Source organism: Bufo gargarizans, chromosome 4, assembly GCF_014858855.1.
Source record: "Bufo gargarizans isolate SCDJY-AF-19 chromosome 4, ASM1485885v1, whole genome shotgun sequence".
NCBI lineage: Eukaryota > Metazoa > Chordata > Amphibia > Anura > Bufonidae > Bufo > Bufo gargarizans.
In genome coordinates, this window is record NC_058083.1 from 85,156,425 (window position 1) to 85,178,335 (window position 21,911).

The following is a 21,911-nucleotide window of genomic DNA, read 5'->3' on the forward strand; positions in this document are numbered from 1 at the left end:
CAATCTATCCACATTTTTCCTGTCAACGGTGCAATCCGTGAATTGTGTGATCTGCGCTTCAACACCTTGTGTGGTTGTCAGGCCCAGATATAGGGAAAAAAATATAGTACAGAAAAAAATTCTCTCATAATCTGTCCACATTTTTGCTGTCAACGTTGTAATCCCTGAATTGTGTAATCTGTGCTTCAACACCTTGTGTGGTTGTCAGGTCCAGATATAGGGAAACATTTAAAATACAGAAAACTATTTTTCTCCCATAATCTATCCACTTTTTGTGCTGTCAACTGTGTAATCCGTGAATTGTGTGATCTGTGCTTCAACACCTTGTGTGGTTGTCAGGCCCAGATATAGGGAAAAATATAAATATAAATACAAACTACATCAGAAAACATTGTCTGTACTGCAGATTCCAATAATCTGGGCCTAAAATAGTTTCTATATTCTGTGGTGTTCTGTGACATATACTGTCCTGCATCTAAAAACAGTGTCTTTAGCGTACAGTAAAAAAATTAGCGCCACATCTAGTGACAAAACCAATAATATGAAGAAGGCGAGCACAAAAGGACAGGAAAGTGGGCGTGATGCTGCCAGTGCACCAGAAAAAAAAAATATCCACCGTACCCAGCTTTATGTCCAGCTGGGCGGCGCAGGACAACACTGTCCAAGTTGGACCAGTGCGAACAGTTGGTCGGTTGGATTGCTGAAGATAATGCTTCCAGTCGGTTAAGCACCACCCTCTCTTCCACCAAGTCCAGTCTCTGTAGCCAAGAGTCTGGTCAACCGAATCCTCACTCTGATCATCCTTTCTCCCACCATGAAGAGGCTTGCCAAACAAGGATATTCCGAGGAGCTCTTTCCAGTGCCACTATTACATTTGGCCCTCACGCCCAGCACACTTGAAGAGGGACCTGAGATATTGTGCCCTGATTCCCAACCTCTTGAGCCTTCATAGTCTCAAGAAGATGACGGTGGTGAACGATAATCATTCGTTCACGAGGTGAACGAATGATGAGACACAGTTGTCAATCACTGAGGATGTGGTTAAGTCAAGTCAGGAGGATAAGCAGAGTGAGGAAGTAGAAGAGGAGGTGGTTGACGATGAGGTCACTGACCCAACATGGGAAGGTGAAAAGCTGAGCGAGGACAGCAGTACAGAGGGGGAGGGATCCGCAGCACCGCAACAGGCTGGAAGAGGCAGTGGGGTTGCAAAAGGAAGAAGTCGGTCCACACCAAACAGGCCCGCAACTGTTACACCGAGCACCCCTATGCATAAATCTACCTTGCCAAGGGCTAGGTGTTCCGCAGTATGGAGCTTTTTTGATGAAAGTGTAGACGACAAAAGAGTGGAAGTTTGCAACCTGTGCCGTACCAAAATGAGCCGGGGTGTGAACACTAGCAACCTCACCACCACCAGCATGATCCGCCACATGGCATCCAAGCACCTAATAAGTGGGCCGAACGCCTGGGTCCACAATCTGGATCTGCGGGTCACACCACTGCCTCCTCTTCCCCTGTGTTACGCACTGCTGGCCAATCCCCTGTCGAAGGAGCAGGCCCGGATGCCCCTTGCCCTGTACCTGGACCTTCGCATGAACCATCAGCAGCAACATACACTTCCCTGTCCCAGCGCATGTCCATAACACAGTCATTTGAATGCAAGCGCAAATACCCACCCACAGGCCATAACACTAAATGCGCAACTTTCAAAATTACTGACCCTTGAAATGTTGCCATTTAGGCTTGTGGACACTGAGGCCTTCCGCAGCCTGATGTTGGTGGACGTCCCGCGGTACGCAGTCCCCAGCCGCCACTATTTTTCATGGTGTGCCATGCCCGCCTTACACCAGCATGTGTCCCAGAACATCACCCGTGCCCTGACCAACGCAGTTACTGGGAAGGTCCACTTAATCACGGACACATGGACAAGTGATGGTGGCCAGGGACGCTATATTTCCCTGGCCACGCACTGGGTGAATGTTGTGGAGGCTGGGAGTGAGTCGTACCCTGGCATAGCACAGGTGCTACCAACGCCCAGGATTGCGGGCCCTATTTCCATCAGGGTCTCCGCCAGCAGCTATGTTACTGGCTCCAACCCCCACTTCTCCTCCTCCGCCGCCTCCTCCTCCACTTCCAGCTCTAGCAGCAGTCAGCCATCAGTCGCTAGCTGGAAGCAATGTAGCACTGCTGTGGGTAAGCGTCAACAGGCTGTGCTGAAGCTGATTTTCTTAGGGGATAAACAGCACACCGCCGCAGACCTGTGGCAGGGTATAAGGGACCAGATCGAGCTGTGGCTCTCGCCACTCAACCTACAACCAGGCATGGTTGTGTCTGACAATGGTCGTAACTTGGTGGCGGCTTTGGAGCTCGGCAACCTGACACACATCCCATGCCTAGCCCATGTCTTAAACTTAGTGGTTCAGCGGTTTATCAAAACCTACCCCAATTTGCCAGAGCTACTAGTGAAGGCGCGCCGCGTGTGTGTCCATTTGTGAGCAGCAGAGGGCAGTTGTGGAATACCAGCTGCAACATGGTTGTCGCCTTTCGAGTCAACTGCCACTATTCACAAGCGAAGAGTGGGCATTGATGTCAGACCTCTGTGAGGTTTTAAAAAACTTTGATGAATCCACAGAGATGGTTAGTGCCGATAACGCTATTATCAGCTTAAAGAGGACCTTTCACCGATCCTGACATTGTGAACTAAGTATACAGACATGGAGAGCGGCGCTCGGGGATCTCACTGCACTTACTATTATCCCTGGGCACCGCTTCGTTCTCCCGCTATGCCCTCCGGTATCTCCAGCCACTAAGTTATAGTAGGCAGAGATTTCAGTCACTAAGTTATGGTAGGCGGAGTCTGGCCTTGTTCTGCTCTAGAGCTGGCCAATCGCAGCGCAGAGCTCACAGCCTGGGAGGTTATTTTCTCCCAGGCTGTGAGCTCTGCAATGCGATTGGCCAGCACTACAGAAGAACAAGGGCAGACTCCGCCTACTATAACTTAGTGACAGAAGATACCGGAGGGCATAGCAGGAGAACAGAGCGGCGCCCAGGAATAATAGTAAGTGCAGTGAGATCCCTGGGCGCCGCTCTCCATGTCTGTATTCTTAGTTCACAGTGTCATAATCGGTGAAAGGTCCTCTTTAACGATCCCACAGATGTGTCTACTCAAATGATCGCTGCTCACAATTAAGGACGACACCCTGAATGTGGCAGATGAGGAAATGGGGGAGGACATTACACAGGGTGATAGCCAGCCCACCTTCAGTTCGTCTTCTCAGCGGAAATTGGACCATGAGGAGGAGGTGCTGGAGACAGTTGCCTCTGCTACAGAGGGTAGTACCCATGGAACTTTAATTCCATCTGTTCAGCATGGATGGGCAGAAGAGGAGGAGGAGAATGAGGAGATGGAGAGTCATCCTGATGTCGACATCAACGTCTTGCCTGTTGGTACTCTGGCACGCATGGCTGACTTCATGTTAGGCTGCCTTTCAAGCGACCCTCGTGTTATAAGCAGATGTTCACCCTTCTCGACCCCCGCTACAAAGAGAACTTCTTATCTCTCATTCCTGTGGTGGAGAGGACAAGTAAAAAGGTGCGATACCAGAAGGTACTTGTTGAGAGATTGCTCCAAAATTTTCCATCTGACAACGCTGGCGGCAGAGTCCATACTTCCTTAGGTAACCGAAGAAGGGAGACATGGGGAACACACAGCAGTTCCAACAAAGGCAGGGCAACACTCTTTAAGGCATGGGACACTTTCATGACACCCCACAAGCAACCTCACCCTGAAGCACGGCCTAGTGGTAAAAGGTGGGAAAAGTTTTGGAAGATGGTGAAGGAATACATAGCAGACCGTGTCAGCATCCTAAATGGCCCCTCAGGGCCTTACAACTACTGGGTGTCCAAGCTGGACACGTGGCACGAACTTGTGCTGTATGCTGTAGAGGTGCTGGCCTGCCCTGCCGCCAGCGTTTTGTCTGAGCGTGTATTTAGTGCTGCTGGTGGCATTATAACAGATAAGCGTATCCGCTTGTCCACTGGCAATGCTGACAGTTGACTCAGATAAAAATGAACAAGGCCTGGATTGCCCCTGACTTCTCAACTCCACCATAGGAGAGCTGAGCTGATGATGAACATAAAGGCAATTTCAATCTATCATTTATAATGTATTCCTCCTCTTCATCCAGATTGTATACATTCCCTCCACTCAAATTTTTTTTAAAAGGGTCAGCTCAACTGCAGGCCCTCAACTCTTTTTTTTAATAGGGTCAGCTCAACTGCAGGCCCTCAACTCAAATTTTTTTATAGGGTTAGCTCAACTGCAGGTCCTCAACAATTACACTTAGTTCTTTTAAACTGCATAGTGCACGTGATAATTTTTTGGTGCAACAATGTTGAAAAAGTACAATGGCTTACAGAAGATGTTGGCCATGTCCAGGAGATCAGTCTGCCATTGCACCGCTTGAACTGTGATATTCCAATTTGGTGGAATTCCACTTTGCATTTGCTGGAGCATCTGTATGGAACAGCATAAAGCAGTGAATGATTTTATCATGCACCAGAACTATGACATCAACAATGCCATCTCCCTGATATTTATATTACAGAAAATGCACATACTGATGCAACAAGGGATGCGGGCTGTCTTGTAGCTGTTAGGGATGCACGTGGACAAAGTCCTATAGGGAAGGAAGTGGAGAAAGATAAGGAGGATAAAGAGCTACCACTGTAGGAGTCAATGGTGCAGGATGATGAGGCTGATGATGACAATGACATCAACCAAGATGATCAATTATCAATTGGGGGTAGGAGCTAGAGAGAACTGGGTCGTCAAGCATGGTAAGCTGTATGCTTGCTTGCTTACATACTGACAGGAGCTTCTTTAGCAGCAAGAAAACTGATGATTACTGGATTGCCATACTTTTAGACCCTTGCTATCAAAGCAAAATAGGTCAATGTTTCCCTATTGCAAAAAGTGAGGAAAATGGCTGTATTACCAGGCTATACTGTGTATAGAGCTTGGCTTAGCTTTCGGCAAATGAATGCCTGCCACCCCCCTATCTGACCCAGAGGCCTATCTCTGCCCCCTGTTGAGTCACCCACCTCCCGCTATCTCTGTGACCACAAGTGCAACGGGCGCCTCCACCTAGGGCCCTCTATAATGCGACCCAGGTGTAGGAATTGCCGAGTGGTATAGAGCGACCAAAAATGTCTCTTTATATGTGTCACGGACCCCAGACTTTGACTTCGAAGCAATAAATAGGTGGAATAATTGAGGGATTTGAAAGAAAGATTTGAGTCCAGACCTTGTATGTAGTTGAACAGCAGCTTTACTTTGGTAAATGCTCTTTAGAAACAATATTCAAGCTTTGTCTTGGTCCCAACAGGCTTTAGCATGAAAACTGGCAGGCAAACTCGACTCTGCTACATCTGTTACTCTCTGGCTCTGCTGTACTGACAGGCTGACTGTATAACTTTGCTTCTTCTGTCTGCTGCAACTTCTCTCTGTAGTCTGACTCTTAAGTTATGCCGGGGAACTATGCTCCTGGCTTCTGAGGTTTAAGCTTTGGCCTCAATGGCCAGCAGAGCTGAGGGTGTTCTGGCTGGCTTGGGCATGTCCAGCAGAGATGTGCCCTGCACCCCTTCCCTGAGCAGGGGGTAAGCTAGAACTCACTAGCAACTGGGACCCACCCTACTTCTCTCCAGAGGGGGGTTAGAATGAAATGGAAGGTTCCATTCTATCTAACTGCAGCTCTGCCATATTTGCTGCCACCTGCTGGTGAACCAGGCACATTGCATGTGAACATACAGTTGCAAACAGAATAGGAATGCACAGTATATAGGACCTGAACAAAATACATAAGATGACGTTTTGTTAGCCCATTAGTGATAGTAGCAGGGTGCAGAAGTGGTAATGTCACTCTGGGGCGTTCCACAAGCAGCAGAAGCCACAGCAGCACCCACCAGTCAGTTCAGCATCATGGACATAATGAGCATTTTTTTCATGTACCACACAAGGCTGACACAAATCATGTAATTCCTGAACAACCAGGCTAAGTTCTACCTGGACTGTGCCCTTTCTCCAGCACATACCCTGGTCCCTGACCACCTGGACTTCTGGGCAAGCAGATTGGAACAATGGCTGGAAACTGGCCTAGTTTACTCTCTCTATACTCTCTTGTCCAGCCTCCAATATTATTTTATAGAGGGGTTTCAGTGCAGCAGGTGGCATCATCACATCCAAATGGACAAAGCTGTCTTTCATAATATACAATACATCACATTTGTCGAAATGAATGAGGCATGGATTTGGAGGATTTTCAAACACCTGCAGCTGAGGTCCATGAATAAATCTCCCATTGCTGATGTGGCTATTTACTGCCAGCTCAATTATGCCACAGCTGCTATTTTCCTGCTTACCATCATGTACTGTACAGGTGCTGATGTTGCCACCACTACAGCAGCTGCTACTCCCCGACTGCCACTACCATTACCTCTAAACATCCACTCATCTATTGCCTTGCAACCAATACTGCTAATAATAACCCAACACAACTGCACATCTACTGTCTTGTCTTTTCCATGCTGTGCCCCTACTGGTGCTGCTACTAATGCTGTCACAATTACCTCTACCCAGCTTACCCCTTCCACATCAACACTGTACTACTGCTGTTCCCAAAAGAGGGATAATTTTTTAAGGCTTGTTCAGAACAAGTCACTGTTTCGTTATTTATGTGTGTGTATAAGCAAGGGTAGGCACCTGCTCCTGTTATGGCATAATTTTTGGACACTTCATCAGAACAAGCCACAGTTTTTTCCAACATTACTGAATGTGTGTGTATAAACACAGGCAAGCATATGTCCACGTTAGGCATAAATTTTCGAACACATTCAAAGCAAGCCACTTATTTTCCAATAACACCATTTGTGTTTAAACACCATTTGCCTCTGATAAGGGACTTTTTTTTAGCTGTTTTTAATTTTAAAAGGCATAACAAATGCGGCACCACTGTTTGTTACCATCGTCATGCGTTTACCTATAGCTATATACAGTATTTTCCACTTTATTGTTGGAAAATGGTAGTGCATCTTATAAACTTGTGAGCGCTTCCATTATGAAAGCACTCACTAGTATGCAGGAGCCATGGGGAGCAATGAGTGAAGAGCTGCTAGTGCTGCCAGTACTCACCTCTCCCTGATATTCTCCGGACACCACGCTGCACCATCCTGACTGGGAACAGTATCAGGATGTAGTGTGCACACTATGACCTGACATTGTGCGCAGTCAGGTCAGAGTTCAGAGCAGGTCCAGAGAGGATCAGGGAGTGTTACTGCAGGAGAGACTGCCAGACCTGGAGAGCAGGAGAGGTAAGTTAATTTATTGATTTTATTTCTGACTAGCTGAAGGACCCGGCTTCGCTCGGATAGATTTAATCTATTTCATTTAATGTTTGTGTGTGTCGTTAAAAGATATCAACACTATCCACTATAACAGTGACATCTACAGCACCCCGCCGCCAAAACAGTGACCTCCACCCCCACAGTGCCCCGTCCCTTAAAATTAGACCTCCGCAGCAGCCCACCCCCTTAACTTTGACCTTTAAAGCAGCCTTCCCCTATAACAGTGACTCTCACAGCATACCACACCCTTGACAGTGACCTCCACAGGGGCCCGCCCCCTTAACAGTGACCTTTACTGGATTGGGGGCGTGTCCTTTTGAACAGCTCACTCTTGCTTTCTCCCACCTCTGCAACTGACAGAAGTTGATTTTTACCTTCATTTTTTTAATCCCTGTCGGCAGAGGAGTGGAGGGGGTGTGGCCTAACCAGATTGGGCGTGGTTTAGTGGGACCTAGGAGGTGATTTTTAACTTCGATTTTTCAATCTCAGTCGGCTGAGGAGTGGGAGGGGGTGTGACCTAACCAGATCAGGGGCGTGTCCTTTTAAACAACTCACTGTACAACAGCAGCACTGTGCTGTCTGAGTGTAAGCTGCAGGGAGAAAGTGTCATGGAACCATGAACCAGACGTACAACAAGAGATAAGTGGAAAATAAGAAGGTTTTATTGAAGAGCAAGCCGTAAGCAAAGTCCGAACGGATGGCTAAACCGAAGCAGGGTCTTGCGGAGACAGAGGTCAGGAACCAGAAGGGTAGTCAGACGAAGCCAGGAACAGGAACCAACGGGGTAGTCAGACGAAGCCGGAATCAGGAACCAACGGGGTAGTCAGACGAAGCCGGAATCAGGAACCAACGGGGTAGTCAGACGAGGCCAGGATCAGGAACCAGAAGCAGCAGCAGTCTTGGAAGCATGTGAACACAGGAGGACCAAGCAAGGAACTGAAGCCACAGACCTCCTATATATATGAGCTGGGCATCCAGCTCCTCCCAGTGGGAAGGAGGAGCCGCAGGGTGGGAGGCTACAAGAAAACCCAGAAACCAAGATGGCCGCCAGCACATGTCAAACGAAGGGAACAGCAAGGAGGTAAGACCATGACAGAAAGTCACCCTCCCTCCCACCCTGCAGCTGACAGAAGTTGATTTTTAACTTCATTTTTCAATCTCAGTAGGCTGAGGAGTGGGAGGGGGCATGACCTAACCGGATCGGGGGCGTATCCTTTTGAACAGCTCACTTTAAGACAGCAGCACTGCGCTGTCTGAGTGTAAGTTACAGAGAGAAAGTCACTCTCCCTCCCACCCCTGCAGCTGACAGAAGTTTATCAGGGGTGTGGCTTAGCAGGGCCTGGGGGCGGGGTTTTAAGTCTTTTGAGGGTGGACACATTGTAGCAGGGGGCGTGTCTGGGCTTCTTCTTGCAAGAGTGATGCCCCTCTGGGCACCTTACTGGCTCATTTGCATACCAAATAAACGGGATTTTCAGAGGATAAAAACATCTATTGCTGGAATAAAGGCACATCTGGAAGTAAGGTACTAAGTGCTATTAGACAATGGCTTTACTTCAATAGCAATTATCCTTGTGACAGATTTCCTTTAAAGCTCTTCTACAGCAGTGAAGAAAAATGGCTGGGTTGTTACGGAAACCTGGAGTAAAACTGTATGTGGAGGCTGGAGGACCTGCGAGCTTCTATTGGCTGATAAGGGTCATGTGACCAAGCTTCTTTTGGCTAATGCATTTTACACTGTACGTCCTAGAGAGCTGAGACCTGGTCTAAAACCTTTCCGGAAACCTGATGTACCTGGATTCCTTTAGCGGACATACACACACGCACACACTCAGCTTTATATTATAGATGGGCATCTCATCTGAGGTCTTACATGGGGGGTCTGATGTGAGCTCTCATGAGGGTCTGATCAAATATGGATGTCTGATTTGAGGTCTTACATGGTGGTCTGATATGATATAGGAGTCTGATCTGAGATCTGACATGGGGGTCTGATCTGAGGTCTGACATGGGGGTCTGATCTGATATAGGGGTTTGATCTGTGACATTATTTGCTATTGCTGTCATTATGTTAAAGAGCTTAAAGGGTAGGGGAGAAAGAGAGAAAAAAAGAAAATAAAAGAAGAAAACAAGATATAAAACAAATCTGAGTTGTAGGAGACCTCAGAGTGTCATACACCATTTTTAAGGGTAATTGAAGCACTTTTTATTTGTGTAGAATCGATTCGGACTTGAATTAAATCTTTTGACAGATTCATTCAAATAGGACCAGAAACAAATTTTGAGAAGTTTTTTTTTTCTAGTCCTTCCCAAGAAGGAAAATGATACAGAAATTTCATCAGAAAATTCTGAACATCATGTAGTTTTACTTCTCGTCAGTTATGACATACCCTGTTGCTCCATAACTTCATGCTGTGGAGTTATACCTAAAGATGTGTGCTAGGTGATTGGGGACTGAAGAAATAGAAATATCATCACATTCTCATTCATCAATGCAGTAACTGTTTCTACATTTCTTTTAAAGGTAACTTGTCACCATGAAAATGCAGTGTAATCTGCAGGCCGAGCAGATTGATATATAGTTTTAAGAGAAAGATCCTTAATTAGCATATTACCTTTAAAATCGCACATCCATTGTCCACCGTGGGAGGAAAGAGCTTCGTCTACATGAAGCAGCCACCGTATATCAGCCCATCATATTGCTGCCTCGCAGCACCAATGAAGGGCAATGTGTGCATGCAGTTAGTATATTTAAAATAGCCAAGACGAATTCGTCATGAACTCCATTGAAAGTCAATAGGGGACGAATCAGTTTTCTATTGTGTCAGATTGTGTCAGAGAAAACAGATCCGTTCCCATTGACTTGCATTGTGGGTCATCATCCGTCTTGCTCCGCATCCCAGGACAGAAAGCAAACTGCAGTATGCGGTATGAGAACGGAACGGAATGCATTTTGGAGCACTCCGTTCTGTTCAGTTACGTTTTGTCCCCATTGACAATGAATGGGGACAAAACTGAAGCGTTTTTTTCCAGCATTGAGACCCAATGAAACGCTAGTGTGTAAGTAGCTTAAGTATTCGGGTCCTTTACTTAGGACTTACTTGAAGCACCTTTGGCAGGCATTAAAGCCTCCCGTTTTCTTGGGTATGATCCCACAAGGTTTGCACACCTGGATTTGGGGATTGTCTGCTCTGATTTGGGCTCTGTCAGGTTCAATGGGAAACAACAGTGGACAGCCATGTTAAGGTCTCTTCAGGGTTGTTCAATTGTTTTCAAGTCAGGGCTCTTTCTGGGCCACTCAAGGTCATTCATAGAGTTGTCCATAAGCAACTATTGTGTTGTCTTGTCTTGTTGGAAGGTGACCTTTGGCCCAGTCAGAGGTCCAGAGCACTCTGGATCAGGTTTTCACTAAGAATATATATCTCTGTACTTTGCTTAATTTAGCTTTCCCTTAACCATGACCAGTCTCCGACTTCCAGCCACTGAAAAACACCCCCATGGCATGATGCTGCCACCACCATGCTTTACTGTAGGGATGGTACTGGGCAGTGCCTGATTTCCTCCAGATATGACACCTAAAATTGAGGCCAAAAAGTTCAATCTTGGTTTCATCAGACCAGAGAGTCTTTTTTCTCACAGGCTTTTAAAAAGAAAAAAAAAAACTCCCGGTAGGCTTTCATGTGTCTTTTACTGAGAAGGGGCTTCTTTCTGCCCACTCTGGTAGTGGTTGTAGTAATAAATGAAATTCTGGAATTTTTTACCATGTGCACACAGGATATTCAGAGCACAGCCAGAGTGACCATTGGGTTCTGGGTCACCTCTTTTACCATGGCCCTTCGCCCCACATTAATTAGTTTGCTGGAGTGGCCAGCTGTAGGAAGAGTCCTGGTTGTTTCAAACTTCTTCCATGTAAGAGTTACGGAGGCCACTATGCCTTTCAGAACCCTTAGTACAGCAGAATTTTGTTTGTACCCTTCTTAAGATCTGTGTCTCCACGTATTCCTATCTCTGAACTCTACAGGCAGTTCTTTCCTTCTTATGGCTTTGTTTTTGTTCTGATATGTATAGTCAGCTGTGAGACCTTATATAGTGCTTATAGATCTTATATAGAGACCTTATACAGTGCTTTATGTTGTCCAATCAACCAAATTTATGACAGGTGGACTTCGATCAAATTGTAGAAACATCTCAAAGATGTTCAAGAGAAATGGAAGGATTCCAGAGCTAAATTTCAAGTGTCATAGAAAAGGGTCCAGATACTTATGCCCAGGCGAAATTTAAGTTTCTCCTTTTTAATAACTTCACAAAAGTTTCTAAAATTCGGTTTTCATTTTCTCATTATGGGGTATTGAGTTCATATTGATGTGGGAAAACAATTTTTTTTTTCTATTTCGGCACAAGGCCATGACATAAGAAAATGGGGAAAAAGTGAAATGGCCTGAAGACTTTCCGGATGCACTTTAGTGTACACTTGATGAAAAAAAAAAATGCATCCAAATCCAAATAGAAATGTCGGATTGCTGCAAAACATGTCATGGCAGATATGTACTGTAAATGATTACTAGTGTGGTCTGATTAGAGACTGTGTCTTGCCACAAGAGGGCGTAAAAGTGCTTAAACTGCTGTCCTATAAAAATTCTCTCAGAGGATACTTTGGGGTAGTGTACCTTGGTGAGAGGTTGTTGACTACTAGACAAGCCCCTACTATGCACAAAGACATTTTGCCCACTTGACAGACTTTGAGAGTGGGCGCATCATTGGACTAAGAGAAGTAGGGTTGTCGTTTTAACAAATTGCCTGCCATCTAGGCCATTGTGAACTAGCTGTTAGGAGTTGATGGGAGCAGTGGTTATGTGGGGGCACACAGGAGGCAAACAGGCTTCAGACAGCCCAGACAGATCACCACCAGTAGAGAGGATCATTTGATTCGCTGACAACCACAAAGAACTCCTACAGTATTGTTGTTCACCATGCAGACACAGGTGACATCTTCATCACACATGCTTGTCTTTGCCTGAACCATTTCCAGACACATAGCTGAAGGGAGCTTGGTGCCATGGTGCCCAATAAGTCTCTTGCCATTGAAAGTGGGGATAATGGAACAGGGGTAACTGGAGAAGTATTAGCAGTGCATTTAGAGCGGGGGCATCTGGAGCTGGGGGCACTAATGGGGTGCACCTAAAGCAGAGTCATTAGGGTCGCCTGAGCTAGGGTAATAGTGGTGATCCTGGAGCAGAGGTATTACTGGGGCAACTGGAAAAGATGCAATATTAGGGGTGCATTTAGAGTGGGGGAATTGGGGGGCATCTGGAGCTGGGGCACTTATGAGGGTGCACCTAAAGCAGAGGCATAGGAGGGACCTAGGCCAGAGTCTCCCCAGTGCCACTCTGAACTCTGCAGAGAGCAGCACACATAGATCTGGGTCTTTTATAAACAAATCCCCTATTTCCCACTTACAGTCTCCTACAGCTCACTACTGTCACACACCTGAGAAATCAGCCCAGCACGCAGAGGAGTCCTTCTCTCCAGCAGCCAGTTTTCTGACATCAGGGAGGACAGGAGGATGGCCAGACATGTTCTCTCCTCCTTCACTGCCAGCAGCCGGTAAGTTTAGAAGATACTGCGGGGCCTCCTGTACAATTTACACCAGTAGGAGGCTGCATCACTGTGCGATACTGCCACCTAGTGGCTTCAATAATTATTTCTCCTGAGAAACAAGAGAAATAATTACTCCTCTGTCTTATCTCTGGGCTCAGGAAACTAGGGGCCTACCAAGGAACTAGGGGCCTAACAAGGAACTAGGGGCCTAACAAGGAAACTAGGGGCCTCCCCAGTGGGCCAGTGCGAGCCTGCATAGAAATATATTTGCAGCTTCTGTTGAGTTTAATGGAAACTGTACTCTTAGGCAATGAGTTCCCACTAGTGCTGGCTACAGGCAGACAGATTTATAATACACTACTGAAAAATGAAAAAAAAAAGAGTTCCTGGAAAGCCTAATCATTATGCTGAGATTGACAAAGTATAAACTGCTAGTGGTACCTGATCAATGGTCACATAGAAGTTGGGTAAAGTATGTCTTTTCATTAAGATTCCTCCACAAATAAGAAAAATAGTACCGTAAATTAACCAGAAATTACACTGTGTGGTCCTTCCTAAATTTTTCAATGGGGCCCTATGATCTTTTTGTACGGCCCTGATCCAGTCTTTAGACACCCTGTGCTGTTCAGAATACTGAGTATGGAATGTAGAGCAGATGGATCTTTCAGATGGAGATTCTTACTATTCTGTATCAAAAATGCATTTAAAGAATGATAGTTTGAATGGGTCAGCCTTTGCTCAGTGTGTTTGAACCAATTCTGATTAACTGCGCCTTGTCCCCTTGGGATGAGAACTGTGGAAAGCCAAGAGACTAAACAACGCACATGAATGATGATGAAAAGATCAGAGTGCTGAGGATTGGTAGGCAGTGAAGCCAATGAACCCTAGGGTTTTAGCTCAGATAGGAGGTTGTCAACAATAAAAATTGCTATGGATGAGTGTATGCAGTCAGCAGTTAAAATAAGATATTGAATATTATAGAAAGTGATTTGTCATTGGGCAGTGATGAATACATCAGAATTTTCTGATCATGATGACACAATGACATAGGTCATAATTTCCGAAGTAAAGTTCCTCTTTTTATGGCTTAAAAAGAAGATGCCTCCAAGTGAAGATCACACTACACAGCTGCTCTGCCTGTAACACTCAGGAAAAGGAGAACCTAGAAAGATGTCCACCTTAAGAGTACTGCTGAGCTTAGCTCTGCTGGTCATATGTGCCATGTGCGAAGCTTCCACTGGTAAGTGAGATTATGATGGACACTCGAGAGGTTTTATGAGACTTTGTGATGAAACTCAAGAGCAGATAGAAAATAGATCAATACAGACCATGATCCTATGAACAGTACTGAATTTATTCAATTTTCCATTTTATCCAACTTGGTCTTCTGCTTTTTGCAAGAGATTTTCTTCATTAGCAATGAGTTTGGATGTATAATTATTATGTTTAGTAGATGAGATCAGTATATGGATCATGATATAACGATTGCAGGCCACCTGATGTTATATTTGTTCTAGAGATAAACCAAGGAAAATTGCTTAGATAAATTGCTGGCTTTTTATGTATTATTGTAGTGTGTAACACGGCATGAACCTCCAGTAACCACCAAATGTTTCTCTCTGTGCTCTTATTTGATTACACAGGCAAGTTTAGCACGTGCTGTACCCAGGTTTCGGCTGGTAAACCTAGCTCTGACACTATCATTGAAAACTTCATCATCCAACCAAAAGATCTTCCTTGTGTTCATGCTGTGATGTGAGTATTGATTAGAAAATTGACATACAGCAGACATAAGGCTTAATTACCGTACATTATTTATCATATAATTCCTTATTGTAACTTGTGTAATATCCTCAATACATTTATAGGGGCCATCACAGAATGACAAGTTATCACCAATCTACAGAATAGGTCATAGGTATCTGGTAGGTAGGGGTCTGACCACTGGAACGGAGTCCCCTGGGGTGGATGGAGTAATGGTCACACATGTGAATGGTCCCTTCTTTCATTCTCTGAGATACTGCTGTAGACACCCAAGGACAGCACTCAGCTACCTCTGGCAGTTCCACAGAAAAGAATGGAACCACAACACACATCTGTGACCGTCTCTTCATCTATTCTGGGGACTCAGGAACTCAGTTCTCATAATAGGTGGGGGTTCTGGTGGTCACTCAGGCCACCACTGACCAGATACTTATCCTGTGGATAAGGGCTGTTTCACACAAGCGGATCCCATGCAAGTCATCCGCAGCGTGAATGAGAGCCAAGCCGCGCTCCGGACAGCAGAGACACGGAGCAGTAATATGATTGATAATCTGTGATCTTTTTATTACAAAATCAATGTGAGATAAAGTTGTCACTGTGATTTTGTAGTAAAAAGATCACAGAGAGGCAAAGAGCATTATCAATTATGTTACTGCTCCGTGTCTCTGCTGCCCAGAGCGCGGCTTGGCTCTCATTCAGACTGCGGATGACACGCATGGCATCCCCTCGTGTGAAACAGCCCTAAGTGATACATTTTGCTGTTAGGACAAGCCCTTCCAGTATATAATAATTTATCAAATAATTATACATTGTAGTGTATGTAATATCACCATGGATTTTACATTTTACATAGAAATTGGCAAAGTAAAAAGTGCAGTTGTTATGAGACAGTGGTATCTATGTTACCATCCAGATGAACCTATCAACTGAACAGGCCCCAATCAGTTTCCCAGTATGCATGTATCACACACTCCCAGACAATGCAGAACACAAAAAGTGCAGCTTCCCAGATTTTGGACAAATGTGGTTTTTTTGTGTGTTTTTTTTAATTAAGTGGATAAAATTGCAATAAAATAGTAGCCCTCTGCCTCACCCTCCTTATCTGACTTTTATGAAAGTGTAAAATATGCTTCATAAATATGGCTTTCGTTCTGAAGACCAGTTAACTGTCATAAATACATTGATACATCTTCCCCCATACAGCTCTACGTTTATCCTATGCAAGAGAACATGGCAAGCAGTTGTAATTACACTGCACCACCACTACAAGGGAGGCAGTGTGCAGTTAAAAACTGAAAAGGACACAGCAAGACTGCTGCAACCCCTTTAAATAGCTGATTGGCAGAGGTGGCAGGTGTCGGACCCCCACCAATCTGATATTGATAACCTATCAATAGTATATTACTGAACAACCTCTTTAATTCTTTGTTTTCTCTACAATCAAATATACTAAAAGATGATAGATAGATAGATAGATAGATAGATAGATAGATAGATAGATAGATAGATAGATGGATTAGATAATATTTTTAACCATATGTTTTCCATTCAGGTTCATCACCAATAAAGGGAAAATTATCTGCTCCACTCCCAGCGCACGCTGGGTTAAGCTGAAGGTTCAGGAAATCAGGTGAGTTGAAGTGCAAGTGATATGATATAAGTTTGAGTAAATAACTGTTTTATATATTTTTGGAGTCTGAAAACAAAGCTCCCAAAAATCCCAATTACCTTTAACAGAACCTTTTTTCTCACATGTAAGAGGAACCTGTCATGCTGAACAGGCTATCTGACCTGCAGATACCTTAGCATGTTATAGAGGTGGAGATGTTGATCAGATTGAGCTTTCCGTCCATATATAAAAATATAATGATTTTCTTTAAGGAGGCCATAACATTGTAGATGAACGTTGGCCAAACCCACTGATTTCTGCTGGCCAAGTTGGCCATCGAATGAGTGTAGATATTAGGGCTCAAAGAAAATATCTGGCCAACAATTGTCTAACATGTATGGCCATCTTTAGTGTACATAGTGGAACAGGAGGAATATCTTGCTACCAGGCGTATGATCATCTTTAGTCTACACAATCTGGGACAGTACGTTGCAAGCATAGGCAGCCATTTTGAAATTTATATAGTATTGCCTTTAATCATCCAATCCAGCATAAAAGTAACACAACACCTACCCTAACACCTACCGTTTCCTCCCTTCTCACCTTCCTCTTCACCTACATATGGTGTTTTACTAGCAACCCAAGAGGCACATCTCTACACAAGGACATTACCATTGCTTAGAGTTATCGAGTAAAATTGAAGAATGTGTTTTGTTAATTTGCAACGTAATAAGAGCAACATTTTTTCTTTTAAGGAAAAAGAATGAAAAAGAAAATAATGATCTAAATAATGAAGATTGAAGACGTGATCATCGGCAGAGAGTTACATATATCTGAGCTCCAGAGCACAAATTATTATTAGTAATTTATAGATATTTAATTTCAGGCAGTCAATAATTTATTCCTGTAATATTTTTGCATTTTAGGAGTTAAAAACATTTTTGTATTTATTCAGATTTTGAAAGGTTGTTGTTTTTGTGGTTTATAAATCTGCATCCTTGAAGGGGTTGTCCAACTGTTTACAAGTTTTGGTCTATCCTCAGGAAAGGCCGTCATTAACTGCTTGGTAGGAGTCTGACACCTGGCACCCCTGTTGATCAGGGTAGCAGTAGCTCCTGGCCAGAACTACAAAGCTTCTCCTGTTGTGCAGTAGAGAGAGCTAGTTACTGCGGAGATGCTTCCATGGTGGTTGAGAGTGGCACTGCAGTAACTAAATCCACTCGCTGCTCAATGGAGGTGTAGTTCCAGCACCAGAAATACTGCAGTACAATTGATCGTTGGTTTTTGAGGGGGTTGGACCCCAGCCATCAAATAGTGATGGCCTGTAAAGGGTTGGTCAACCCCTTTAATGTCCACAAGTTCTTATATTTGTACAGAGCCTTCAGTAATATGTAGGCACAGTACCACGTAGACATATTATAATATAGAATGTAATTGAATTTCTATTTCTGATGCATATCTATAAAACACAATGTTCTTCCTAGATAAAAGATATAACTTATCTTTATTTATTAAATATTTAATGGAATAACTTATAGATGGGGTTTCATGTTTTCACAGATGTTATTGTGCTGAAAAATAGATTTCATAACCAATTTTAATGTACGTACAGCTTGGGCCAATTAAAGATTTAGCTGTCTTCATCTTTTCAGTTTATTTCGTCTGGATCATGGTTGACTGATATGCATAAATTATAGAATTTATAGAGCAGGGCAGGATGTAGGTCATTGAATATTCATGGTGAAGAAACCAAACTAGAGTAGCTACTGATAGTGCTTAGCGTATCGAAGTCAAACGAACTGACTTTGATCTGAATTTTAGGAAAAATTTGATTCATCGCAAAGCCCAATTTCCTCAATCTTCCATGAAATGGCGGTAAAAAAAACAAAAAACATACTCACCTTATCTATTTGTGCGCTAAGAGGCCATTGCGGCCATCCTGATTGAAGATACCGCTCAAAATCTCACTCCGGGTGATGTATGACGTACTCTCTGGTTCTGGGGTCCTCCTGCCTGATGACAGTTGAGCTGCCCTTGATGCTGAACATTTTGAGATGAAAGGCAGGGTCCAGATGTCATGACACCAATACTTTATAGTGTAGTAGTAGGACAGGAAGCAATGAGGAGGCAGTAGCATGGCAGAACAGTTCTTTACTGAATAATTCAATACAAATAGATCACGACAGTTCTTATCTTGCAGTGGACTGGCAGTTGATACACAGAGTGTGCTTTCACAAATGTGACAGGTTTCACAGATGCACAGGTAGATAATAGGCCAAAAGGTAATCCTTTAAAAAAAAATCTCTACACTTCACTAGTTAACATTAGCATAAGCATCCAGGAATGAGGTGTGCTAATTCAGTCATCAAGCAATACAACACAACCAAAGGGCAGCCCCCTCAAAGGCAGGCAAACTCTGCTGCCCCTTTTTTGAACAGGTTGTGGATTCACACATTTGCAGCGGGATGTGGGCAAAGCAGTCATACAGGTTGCCAGTGTCGAACTGGGGTGCCTAGGGCCCACCATTAGAATTGACTCTAGGGGCCCACCCTATAGTTGTATACAGATATTGCAAATTCATTTTTTCAGCCTTTAGAATGCAGTTTTTTTAGCGTTTTCATTATAGCATTTCAAGATTCATCTTTTTTTTTATTTCCGCAGCTGTGCTAGACTAGAGCTTACTTTTTTCAATGCCTCAATCTGGGGATACATATCTTTTATTGATTAACCTTTATTCATTTTTTGGGGAGGTGGGAAAAACAGTAAATCTGAAATAGTTTTTCATCTTTTTAATGATAAGTACTGTGTAGGATAAATAACTATATAACTAGTTGCAATACCAAATATGTCTAATTTTTTTCATATATTTGTTTTATTACTTTTTTTTTGTCAGAATAGGGAAAGCCGTAAATCAACGATTATTTTTACATTTTTTCCTGCCATGCAATAAAATGTTATATTATATGTGTTACCTGATGGTGCCATGGTCACTATTGTCTGTGGCAGGGATGGTCAACATGTGGCCCTTCAGATGTAGGCTGTCCAGGCATGCTGGAGGGCCACAGGTTTGCCATCCCTGGTTTGTGGCATCAGGGAGGTTAAACAGCCAGAATCAAATGATTCACAACTGTCCTGGATCTACCAGGATAATCCTGGATTTTAGTGGCTGCACCATGGTCACGGAATGGCTGCGGTATATCCACCTCTCAACTGTCCCTGCGTCCTTAGGTCTGCTAAATGCTTCACCATTCAACTCAACTGCCAGCACTTTCCAGCAGGCACAATGTGGTCACACACACATAGCGCTGACGGGCTGTGTAGGAGGAGTGGTGCAGGCCAGAAATTATCCTGTGCTCATACAAAGGACAGCAGCGCAATGTATGTGTGACAGCATCGTGCCTCCTGGGGAGCGCAGGAGCTGCTCCGATCATAAGGGACTGCTTAGGTGAGTATGTAGTGTTTTTTTTTTTAACAGTAAAGCCTGGGCACTGCTGAGAGGCATAACTATTGTGAAGGGGCACAGTATGGGCATAACTACCGTGTGGGGGCAAAAGACGGACTAATTACCATGTAGGGGCACTAAGTGGACTGGGCTGAATAGGGCATGTATGGTGTAGGCATTGGACAGATTTAGACGCATGGCTTAGTGTTAAAAAATTACGCCATGGCTCGCTACTCTGATTTTCAAAAGTTTAGGAGGTATGGAATCAGTATTCTTTCATCAATGATCCTAGCTATAAGGCTAGTATTCCATGTGGTAGCCACTGCACAGCAAATTTAGAGACAAGACCATCATGTGGCGAGAAACCTGAAGTTCCTACGGTCTGCAAATTAATTTGGGTTATCTACTTTCTTACTGATAGTTGGTGGACTTCAGATTTTTGGTCACAGAGTGGCTATGTAAGAGGCAGCCCTGATCATCCAGCAACATTTCCAACACATATATATATAGCAGACTGTCATGTTTCCCTCCAGCCACCAGAGGCCACTGTGGCTGAGTAGGACAGTGTGAGGAGTTGTTTCCAGAGGACAAGGAGTTAAGTGTTTTTCCCGGGCTGAGCAGGGAGTCTGGGCTGAAGGTGTCTGTGTACACAGGAAGAAGGACGCTGTGCACTGAGAGGGAGATCCACAGGGAAGATTAGAGCGATTTCTCCCTGCCAACCTGCTGTGACATGGTATCTGGGACATTAGAGTGTGTTTGCTCTCTGACTGACCTGATGTGTCCTGGTGTAGAAGAGAGACTGCTGTAGTGTGAGGCACTTACCAGAGGAACTGTGAGTGAATTCCAGGCCCTGCCTGATTACACGTCCAGAGCTGCTGATTATCTCTAACCAGAGTTACAGAGACTACAAAGAGAGGCCAGGGCTGAGCCACGCTGAAGCAAGCAAGCAAGCAACCAGATCGGGACCCAGACTGTATCTGCCTGCATGTGCCGGACACCGAACTGTGAGTGCACTGATGCTAACCGGAGCTAGGACATAGTGGAATAGGATTTAGTTTAGTGCACCGTAGAGGTGCACCCCGGGTAGCGGGGACAGATAGGACTACCTAGAAGAGAGTAGCCTGCTATTGTCTGTACTTATGTTTGTGATTCATTTGTTTTCTTTATGCAAATTTCCATTATCTTTGTTGTGAATTCTCAAGCTGTTCATATTGTAAATCTGCTTCTCCGGCAGTTAGAGTTCTCCTTTAATAAAGCCGGTTTCTACTTCAGCCTCCTTGTCTGCTGCACTGTACTTGAGTCCTGCTCTACGGTCTCTTCCTCTGCTGACCGTTACAAGTGGCGCTGCGAGCAGGGTACAGTCACAGAGATGGAGGCGGCTGAAGGCAATGTGCATGATGTTAATGTGAGTACCTCAGGCAATGGTGGAACCCTTGCAAGGGCCCTTCCTATTGGCACATTGTTCAACTTGCTACCCAAATTTGATGGCCAGAACATGACACTGTCAGACTGGGTGACAAGGTTACAGAGTGCTGTTAGGATTTACAATGTCAGCCCAGAACTACAAGTAGAAATTGCTTTGGCCGCTCTCGAGGGTGAGGCCCGAAGAAATGTTCTCCTACAACCAGAAGCCACGCGCAATACATTGCAAGAGATGGTGAGATTCCTGGAAGAAATATATGGGGAAACAGCCAGTGCAGGGCACCTCCGGGCGAAGTTTTTTTACCGGATTCAACGGGAAGACGAAGGTGTCTCTCAGTACGCTACAGCCCTACAGGAAGTGTTGGCCGAGGTACAAAAAAAAGAGGCAGATGGGGTTACTGGCATGGGACCCATAGACCGGATACTGCGGGAACAATTTATTCTGGGGCTCTACAGCAATCCCCTGAAACAGGCTCTGCGGGAACGAGTCAGAGTAGACCCTACCCTAACCTTTCGACAAATTTTGGCAGAGGCTGTGACGCGAAACAAAGAAGACGGCTATGCTTCTGGAGTAATACGGACCCAGACCGTTACACCCCCCGGGGTTACAAGAAATGAGGAAGCCCTGGTCAGAGTGGTACAAGACTTGCAGAGCTCCCTGAGTGCCATGCACGAAAAGTT

General features: G+C 44.6%; 1 protein-coding gene across 1 annotated transcript; it reads left to right on the forward strand.

The window, feature by feature from the left end:
* Positions 1 to 14,101: 14,101 nt before the first annotated feature.
* LOC122934674 (C-C motif chemokine 24-like) lies at positions 14,102 to 18,007 on the forward strand. The gene is made up of 4 exons (XM_044290311.1): positions 14,102 to 14,233; positions 14,637 to 14,748; positions 16,310 to 16,387; positions 17,122 to 18,007. Exons 1-4 carry the CDS (start codon positions 14,164 to 14,166, stop codon positions 17,165 to 17,167), a joined length of 306 nt encoding a protein of 101 aa, XP_044146246.1. The 5' UTR covers positions 14,102 to 14,163; the 3' UTR covers positions 17,168 to 18,007.
* The last annotated feature ends 3,904 nt before the right edge of the window (positions 18,008 to 21,911 follow it).

Excerpts from the sequence above, each read along its gene's own strand:
- LOC122934674 (XM_044290311.1), top strand. The coding sequence starts at position 14,164 with ATGTCCACCTTAAGAGTACTGCTGAGCTTAGCTCTGCTGGTCATATGT. Across the intron at positions 14,234-14,636 it reads CATGTGCGAAGCTTCCACTG|GCAAGTTTAGCACGTGCTGT; the intron begins GTAAGTGAGATT and ends TTGATTACACAG. Across the intron at positions 14,749-16,309 it reads CCTTGTGTTCATGCTGTGAT|GTTCATCACCAATAAAGGGA; the intron begins GTGAGTATTGAT and ends TTTTCCATTCAG.